Below are 9,358 nucleotides of genomic sequence, written 5' to 3' on the forward strand. Positions count from 1 at the left end.
CCGTTGTAACCATTTTCCCCAAGCATCTCTGTGCAGTCAGACCTTTGAATTGTAAAGTGTTACTCCTAACAAATAACTCATTATGGTTGCTGTCCACTACATTGCACTAGAATGCAGCAACCATTTGGCTTCTTGTACAGTGTGTGTCCTAATTACTAAATCAACTGTTCTAGTAGTTGACGTTTGCATGAGAAGACTGCCCCTTACTGGACACTGGGTTGAAGTGTCTGGAATAATGTGATAAAGTTGGTTGTATGTGATCTGTAATTAATAAAATATAATGAATATAAAAAACAAGGTATCTAACAAATGTGGATTGACAGGCCAAGCAAATCATTGACAAGACACAGATGTATCTGAACATGTTTATTGTAGTATACTGTTATAATACATCATATGATGAATTAAAATAGCAATTGAACACATGCACTTCAATGTTATATCAAATCATAAAGGAATACATATTTTTTTACAAACAACATGGAAGTGGTTCCACTCTGTAGGCTACTGCTAACCACATCATTTAGCTGGTCAAATTAGATTGAACACTCTAGATTTGAACAATAACTCAAAACATTGCAATATCCAAAGTGACCCTGTGTCATGTTTCTAGTTACAATGTTACCAATGATTATCTGCTAAATTCTTGGTCATCTCTGTCAGAGTAGTGCTACCTAACTGTATGATATACCATATCACTGAATGTTACAATGTGTTCTTCCCCATAAGGTGTTTCTTGGTGTTCTTCTCCGGCCTGAACAGAATAATAAAGCATTTTGGAACAAATAATAAAAAGAACAACCCAAAGCTAGAGGTGATGATAGCAAATATCTCCACAGCTACAGTGAACTTCCCAGGAGAGCTGACATAAGCTGGGATAAAGGTGATCCAGACTGCACAGAATATGAGCATGCTGAAGGTGATGAATTTGGCCTCATTGAAGTTATCAGGCAGCTTTCGAGCCAGAAAAGCCAGCACAAAGCACAAGAGAGCCAGGAGTCCTATATACCCCAACACAGCCCAGAAACCAATGGCTGAACCCACATCACACTCTAGAATGATCCTTTGCTTGTAGGTAGTGAGGTTTTTAACGGGGAAGGGAGGGGACAGGACCAACCACAGAGTGCATATCAAAGCCTGGATAAACGTGAAGGACACCACAGTCAATCTCTGCTGTGGAGGCCCAAACCATTTCATGACATTACTGTCTGGAAGTGTAGCCCTGAAGGCCATCAACACCACTATTGTTTTCCCCAGAACACAAGAGATGCAGAGGACGAAGGTGATCCCAAACGCTGTGTGGCGCAGCATACAGGACCACTCAGAGGGCCGGCCAATGAAAGTAAGAGAACACAGAAAACACAGAGTCAAGGAGAAGAGCAGCAGGAAGCTCAGCTCAGAGTTGTTGGCCCTGACGATGGCCGAAGTTCGGTGGCGGTAGAAGACGGTTGCCGTGGAGATGGCCAGACAAGCCCCGCCCACAGAGAAGGCAGTCAGGATTATTCCGAGAACCTCGTGGAAGGACAGGAACTCCACAGGCTTGAGGACGCAGCGGTCTCTCTCAGTGTTGGGCCAGTGGTCCTCAGGACAGATCAGACAGTCTGAAGAATCTGACCAGGACAAAACAACATACATCAAATGTTAATAATAGCAGGTTCAGGTTTTATTTATTTACACATACAAATACATGTCCCACTTTGCTGCACATGGGCAGTTTACAATAAAGAATGTTGAATTGCTGTGCAGCTTACATAAGATAATAACAACATGAACGTGATTGATAGACACTACCTTTGTAGTGCTAGTAATATGAATAAACCACTATATAGTAAACAATGACAGAAATGACCACACATTTTCTGCCAACTATTCCTATAGGCCTACCTGTGTTATTGCTGATCTCTCCCTCTGCACATGGGATACAGTCATAACAGCAGACAGGCTTTCCTTTCTGTGCAGCCTTACGAGTGCCTGGGGGACAGCTCTCACTGCACACTGACACAGGCACCTGTGTACTGTTCTTTACCCAGGTGATTTCCCTCTCGATGTGAAACCTCTGGTCAGGGGGCAGGGATGCATCATAGCGCCCCACTGTCACAAATTTCATCTTCCCACTCTCCCCTATCTGCCAGTTCACCAGCTCATAGGTGGCCACTGGGTCCCCGTTGGCATCGAAAGACACCTGGTACCCGTTACGGGAGAAATTCACCCTCCTCACTCTCTCCAGGACCTGGTGGTTGGAAGGGCAAGGGAGAGAGTGGGGAGGAAAGAGAGGGAGAGAGGGAGAGATAGGTGGAGAGAGGGGAAGAGAGATGGAGAGAGGGGAAGAGAGGTGGAGAGAGAGGGAGAGAGAGAGAGAGAGAGAGAGAGAGAGAGAGAGAGAGAGAGAGAGAGAGAGAGAGAGAGAGAGAGAGAGAGAGAGAGAGAGAGAGAGATGGAGAGAAGGGAAGAGAGAGATGGAGAGAGAGATGTAGAGAGGGGAAGAGAGATGGAGAGAGGGAGAGATAGATTGAGATAGAGATGGAGAGAGGGGAAGAGAGATGGATATAGATAGAGAGAGGGAAAGAGAGATGGAGAGAGGGAGAGATAAATGGAGAGAGGGGAAGAGAGGTGGAGAGAGAGAGAGATGGAGAGAAGGGAAGAGAGATATGGAGAGAGAGGGAGAGAGAGATGAAGAGAGGGGATGAGGGACGGAGAGAGGGAAAGAGAGGGAGAGAGGGAAAGAGAGGGATGGATTGAGGGAGAGAGAAACAAAACCCTAATTTACCTTATGTATTTATCAGAGGTGTTACTTTAGAACCAGCTGTAATGTATATTGAGAACTCCTAGGCCTTCATACATGTAGTCTAAATAAACATGTCTATCAGGAAATTTTACTTTCATCTAGTCATTCACCTGTGTTGGTTTCACATTGAGGTTTTTGTCACAGTGCACAGTGGAGTTTGCACTCTCTTCACAAACAATGCTGTGGATGGCGTGTGCTATGGCGTAAACAGCTTTATACACCATGTTAGTGACACGCAGCTGGGATGTATCTGTGTAGGGGGTCTGCAGCCACTGTATATCCTCACTGCCATCACACACCTTCTCCTTAACCCCAACACCTGTAGTAGTCCCTACAGACAGACAGACAGACAGACAGACAGGCAGACAGACAGGCAGGCAGGCAGACAGGCAGACAGACAGACAGACAGACAGACAGACAGACAGACAGACAGACAGACAGACAGACAGACAGACAGACAGACAGACAGACAGACAGACAGACAGACAGACAGACAGACAGACAGACAGACAGACAGACAGACAGACAGAACGTTAGATAGATAGATAGATAGATAGATAGATAGATAGATAGATAGATAGATAGATAGATAGATAGATAGATAGATAGATAGATAGATAGATAGATAGATAGATAGATAGATAGATAGATAGATAGATAGATAGATAGATAGATAGATAGATAGATAGATAGATAGATAGATAGATAGATAGATAGATAGATAGATAGATAGATAGATAGATAGATAGATAGATAGATAGATAGATAGATGGACACTGTAGATACCTATCTCCAGCCGACAGCCAAAGGCTCCCTCCCAGAACTCAGTGAGCAGGGGAGAGCTGGACACCTTCTGGGGGGAGAGGTCCAGGAGGAAGTCCCTGAGGCCGGGGATGACAGAGCGCTGGATGCCAAATCCGATGGCCCCGGCACACAGGCTGAAGCGCACCATATCTGGGTCGGTGATCCAGGTCTCACTCCCGATCCACTGGCGGGGCGGAGAGGGCAGACGGTCCAACTCCTTCAGCAGGATCCTCATGTCCCCAGAGGCTACGAATGCAACCACCACCAGGGCTGTGGAGCTGGGGAACATGATTAAAACATAAAACATGCTTTTCATGTTTGTCATTCATTGGAATGTCTCAGTGAAGTGAAAATGAAGATCAGTATTAATCAACACTTTTGTCATGCTTGAAATATGCAAATCGTGTTGGTCTCACAGGTCAGCTTTGGGAAAACAGAGAAATTAATAAAAATAGCATCTTTTACAAATATGGTTTTGCTTTTGTTTGAATGAAAAGTTCACAAGTAATCATGGATGACCTGCGGATCACGTCGGCCACCCGTTGCACTCTGCTGAGTGGGTTGGTACGGTAGAAGGCTTCAGAGTACTCCACACAGATGCCCTGCTCTTGTGCCGCCTTTAGGAACGCCGCCATGCCGTTATTACCGTAGTCGGAGTCGGAACGGACCGCCCCAATCCAGGTCCAGCCGAAGTATCTGATGAGGCGGGCCAGAGCGGCAGCCTGGAACTGGTCACTGGGGATGGTTCTGAAGAAGGTTGGATACTGTTTCTTATCACTCAGACACGCACAGGTGGATGAGTGGCTCACCTAGGTAAAAACAGACAGTCGAAAACATGAGAAAGAACATAATGTCGGCCAAACAAGTCTCATTTATAGGCTACTTCCTTATTTTTTCCCTTTAGCTATGTAGTATGATGTTAGGGATACATTAATAATAATAACCCAATGTATTGTTTTTCATTAGGACAGAATGAAAAGGATACACATTTCTACCCAAGACCTTGGTCATTCTACTCATGTTGAAAATAGTTTAATAAGACATACTGGTGCTGAGAAATACATGAGTAAAAAGTGTGACACCAAACCCTGGTCTCCCATAACAACCTAGCCTATGAAAGATAGTCCTCAGATTGTTTAAATGTCTCCAGACGTTCTCCACACTTTCAACAGATAATTTCACACAGAAATGTCTATTTCTGAAGGAGAGGAGAATACAGTTGGAATAGAGTAAGTTAAAAGTAGATTTCTTTCCTGAAAGAGAGGAGATTAATGTTGGAATACAGGAAGTTAAAAGAAGCTGAATGATTTCTTTCCACAGGAGTTTACCTGAGGAATGCCAAAAGGGCCGATGATGCGCAACATGCTGATGGTAGGTGTGGAGGCAGACTCGCCCACAATAGCTGTCACCGTAGCCGACCCCGAGCACTTTTCTCCGGTATCAAACATGGGGTCCAGGCCGTTAGCCAGCTGGAAGGCCACTTTCACGGCCATCGGGACTGAGGCGCACGAGTCGTGCACTTGATAACCAAGCGTGACACCCGGTAGCAGGTCCGAACTGTTGTTTATTTCCTCAACTGCGAAGACCATGGCGCGTGAGAAGCGCAACTCACGGGAATCCATACTGTAAATAGAAGATGGGTGAGTGAGCACCTCTTGACTAAATGGTAAACTAGCCTATAGAATGTATTTTTATTGAATAGAGTTACCAGGGCAAACAGCCTAATATCTATCCTTATATTCCACGCTGTCTATAGGCCTACACATTTGTATTCTGCAATTGAGGACATTGTAGGATAGCCTCCATTTTGAAAATATGATCCTTTGTAACAGTAGGCTTTACCTACTCTCTATGACACAAACAGATGGTTTCTCTGTCTTTAAACACACTGTTTATATTTCTTTAAAACACTGTTTATCTGTCTTTAAAACACTGTTTATCTGTCTTTAAACACACTGTTTATCTGTCTTTAAAACACTTTATCTGTCTTTAAACACACTGTTTATCTGTCTTTAAAACACTTTATCTGTCTTTAAAACACTGTTTATCTGTCTTTAAAACACTGTTTATCTCTCTTTAAAACACTCTTTATCTGTCTTTAAAACACTGTTTATCTGATTTTAAAACACTGTTTATCTGTAATTAAACACATTGTTTATCTGTCTTTAAAACACTTTATATGTCTTTAAAACACTGTTTATCTGTTTTTAAACACTGTTTATCTGTCTTTAAAACACTGTTTATCTGTCTTTTAACAGACTCTTTCTCTGTCTTTAAACACACTGTTTCTCTGTCTTTAAAACACAGTTTATCTGTCTCCACACACAGCCACAGTCCCTGTCCCCTGGTCCCTCTTGCTCTCACTGACCTCCCGGTGCACTGCAGGGGTTCAGGCAGGCTGGTGTAGCTGTGTTCCACAGTGTTCATGTCGTAGTGGATGGAGAAAACACCCCCGATGACAAAGTCCCCGTCCTGGGAGAACGCCGGAGGACGAGGGGTGCCCTGGATCCTGCATCTGACAGACTCCAGCCCAGAGCCAGAGGCAGAGGCAGACCAGAGCAAGGAAAGCCCACCAGCCACCACAGCCAGATGTAGAAGACCCAGACTACCAGCCAGACTTGGATCCAGAGCAGGAGCCGGAGAGAGACTCATTCCCCTGATGTGTAGAAGGTATGGGGTAACACAGCGCCACACAGACCCATGTCGGTCAGGTTGTCTCTCTACTCCAAGTTAAATACTATCCCACTGGCTTCCTTTGTGGGGATTCCTCTGGGGATCACATTGTGGGTATGGCCATGTCAGGGAGGGAAGGGCTAGAGGCTGCTCTGCTCACCCATTCAGGTCCTGCTTCTTTAAGCTATAGAGAGTTTATGCACCAGTGTAAGCCCTATGTTGACTTTAGTGGTTTATATAGACATAAACATACAGTAGACACACAATAACAATCTGCCTCTCTTATATTTCCCCTACAGTCTAGTCCTCTTGGCATGCTGGCTGTCACGCCCTGGCTCTGGGGACTATGTTATGTTGAGCCAGGGTGTGTAAGTCTATGTTTTGTATATCTATGTTGGCCTGAGTGACTCCCAATCAGAGGCAACGAGTGTCAGCTGGTTGTCTCTGATTGGGAGCCATATTTAACTATCGGTCTTTTCACTTTGTGTTGTGGTTTCTTGTTCCTTTTGGTTTGTGTATCGAAGGACTTCACGTTTCGTTCATTGTTTTGATCGTGTGATCTAATTAATAAATATAAATATGTTCACCCGCAACGCTGCGCCTTGGTCCTCTCTGTTCGACGAGCGTGACACTGGCTCTACACAGTATTTCCCCTACAGTCTAGTCCTCTTGGCATGCTGGCTCTACACAGTATTTCCCCTACAGTCTAGTCTACAGCACTTCACCCCAGCTGCCGTTTGCCATTCTTTTTGTAGGTCACTTGATGTCATCCTACGGTTGTTGAGTGACATTCGAATGAGTTGGAGGTAATCCCGGTCAGTAGGGAGTTGATTTTGCCCTCTGCCGGTCTGTACCTTTGTTGTCCCCAATGTCTGCTGCTTGACCTTGTTTTATGAACCGCCGTCTTTGAAATTTTAAGGATGGAAGCAACCTGACGCTCACTATATCCCTCTGCCAGTAAAGCCAGAATTGAACTCTTCTTTTCTCTTGGCATGGTCAATAGTTATTTTTTGATTAATATAATTTTTGAGGTAATATTAGCACAGTTTTTGCCATCCAGCTGGTCCTATTGCAAGAGGATAGTGATGACCACAGACGTGGTTTTTATACTTTTCCTCGTTAAATAAGATTTGGTTAAAAATTGATTTGCATTTTAATGAGGGAAATAAGTATTTGACCCCCTCTCAGTCAGAAAGATTTCAGGCTCCCAGGTGTCTTTTATACAGGTAACGAGCTGAAATTAGGAGCACACTCTTAAAGGGAGTGCTCCTAATCTCAGTTTGTTACCTGTATAAAAGACACCTGTCCACAGAAGCAATCAATCAATCAGATTCCAAACTCTCCACCATGGCCAAGACCAAAGAGCTCTCCAAGGATGTCAGGACAAGATTGTAGACCTACACAAGGCTGGAATGGGCTACAAGACAGCTTGGTGAGGTGACAACAGGGTGCGATTATTCGCAAATGGAAGAACCACAAAAGAACTGTCAATCTCCCTCGGCCTGGGGCTCCATGCAAGATCTCACCTCGTGGAGTAGCAATGATCATGAGAATGGTGAGGAATCAGCCCAGAACTACATGGGAGGATCTTGTCAATGATCTCAAGGCAGCTGGGACCATAGGAGGACTGAAATCCTGCTGCGCCTGCAATGTCCCCCTGCTCAAGAAAGCACATATACAGACCCGTCTGTAGTTTGCCAATGAACATCTGAATGATTCAGAGGAGAACTGGGTGAAAGTGTTGTGGTCAGATGAGACCAAAATCGAGCTCTTTGGCATCAACTCAATTCGCCGTGTTTGGAGGAGGAGGAATGCTGCCTATGACCCCAAGAACACCATCCCCACCATCAAACATGGAGGTGGAAATATTATGCTTTGGGGGTGTTTTTCTGCTAAGGGGACAGGACAACTTCACCGCATCAAAGGGATGATGGACGGCGCCATGTACCGTCAAATCTTGGGTGAGAACCTCCTTCACTCAGCCAGGGCATTGAAAATGGGTCGTGGATGGGTATTCCAGCATGACAATGACCCAAAACACACGGCCAAGGCAACAAAGGAGTGGCTCAAGAAGATTCACATTAAGGTCCTGGAGTGGCCTAGCCAGTCTCCAGACCTTAATCCCATAGAAAATCTGTGGAGGGAGCTGAAGGTTCGAGATGCCAAACGTCAGGCTCGAAACCTTAATGACTTGGAGAAGATCTGCAAAGAGGAGTGGGACAAAATCCCTCCTGAGATGTGTGCAAACCTGGTGGCCAACTACAAGAAACGTCTGACCTCTGTGATTGCCAACAAGGGTTTTGCCACCAAGTACTAAGTCATGTTTTGCAGAGGGGTCAAATACTTATTTCCCTCATTAAAATGCAAATCAATTTATAACATTTTTGACGTGCGTTTTTCAGGATTTTTTTGTTGTTTTTCTGTCTCTCACTGTTCAAATAAACCTACCATTAAAATTATAGACTGATCATGTCTTTGTCAGTGGGCAAACGTAGGAAATCAGCAGGGGATCAAATACTTTTTTCCCTCACTGTACATATACACATATACATACATATCCTTTTTTAAAATATATATTTCCCTTAATTACTTTCCAACCCCACCATCCCTTCCCGAATTGGAGTAAACTAGTGAACAACAATGCTTAGGCCTCTACTTCCAGCTTATACATACTATATACATTTTATGGACACAGTCAATAATTATATTTTGTTTGTTTTTACTCCTGAACTTCCTCTGATCATTTTCATGATGTCCATCTGGTTTGCTTCTATATGCCATATCTTTCCAACTGTGCTCTTTCACAAAAGCTCACAATATATAACCTATATACTTATTATGGACACAGCACGCCTTACACTAGTTATCTTGTTGTTATTAGTCCCATCCTTCAGCTCCATTCAACACCTCCCATCTATCTCTTAACACCATCCATATTGGATTTCTATTTGCCATATACTTTTCAACTGTACTGTGATGTTTTACAAAAGTTCTGAACCTTTCTATTCTCATTGTTTCTACAGATTGTACATTGAAAATAATTTTTTTTTGCTAAAAGTATTATTATATTATTGATCGATTGACTATGACTTTTCA

At 43.9% G+C, this 9,358-nt stretch overlaps 1 protein-coding gene across 1 annotated transcript; it reads right to left on the minus strand.

The window, feature by feature from the left end:
- Nucleotides 1-385: 385 nt before the first annotated feature.
- On the minus strand, nucleotides 386-6,300 carry LOC121568294 (extracellular calcium-sensing receptor-like). The gene is made up of 7 exons (XM_045220970.1): nucleotides 5,958-6,300; nucleotides 4,918-5,212; nucleotides 4,109-4,398; nucleotides 3,563-3,867; nucleotides 2,896-3,104; nucleotides 1,885-2,230; nucleotides 386-1,610 (listed from the first exon to the last, which is right to left on the minus strand). The coding sequence occupies exons 1-7, from the start codon at nucleotides 6,239-6,241 to the stop codon at nucleotides 706-708; spliced, it is 2,634 nt and encodes an 877-aa protein (XP_045076905.1). The 5' UTR covers nucleotides 6,242-6,300; the 3' UTR covers nucleotides 386-705.
- Nucleotides 6,301-9,358: the final 3,058 nt, after the last annotated feature.

This window comes from Coregonus clupeaformis, chromosome 6 (genome assembly GCF_020615455.1).
Source record: "Coregonus clupeaformis isolate EN_2021a chromosome 6, ASM2061545v1, whole genome shotgun sequence".
NCBI classification, from domain to species: Eukaryota; Metazoa; Chordata; class Actinopteri; order Salmoniformes; family Salmonidae; genus Coregonus; species Coregonus clupeaformis.

Excerpts from the sequence above, each read along its gene's own strand:
- LOC121568294 (XM_045220970.1), bottom strand. The coding sequence starts at position 6,241 with ATGAGTCTCTCTCCGGCTCCTGCTCTGGATCCAAGTCTGGCTGGTAGT. Across the intron at positions 5,213-5,957 it reads CCCCTGCAGTGCACCGGGAG|TATGGATTCCCGTGAGTTGC; the intron begins GTCAGTGAGAGC and ends TTCTATTTACAG. Across the intron at positions 3,868-4,108 it reads GTGGCCGACGTGATCCGCAG|CTCCACAGCCCTGGTGGTGG; the intron begins GTCATCCATGAT and ends CATGTTCCCCAG.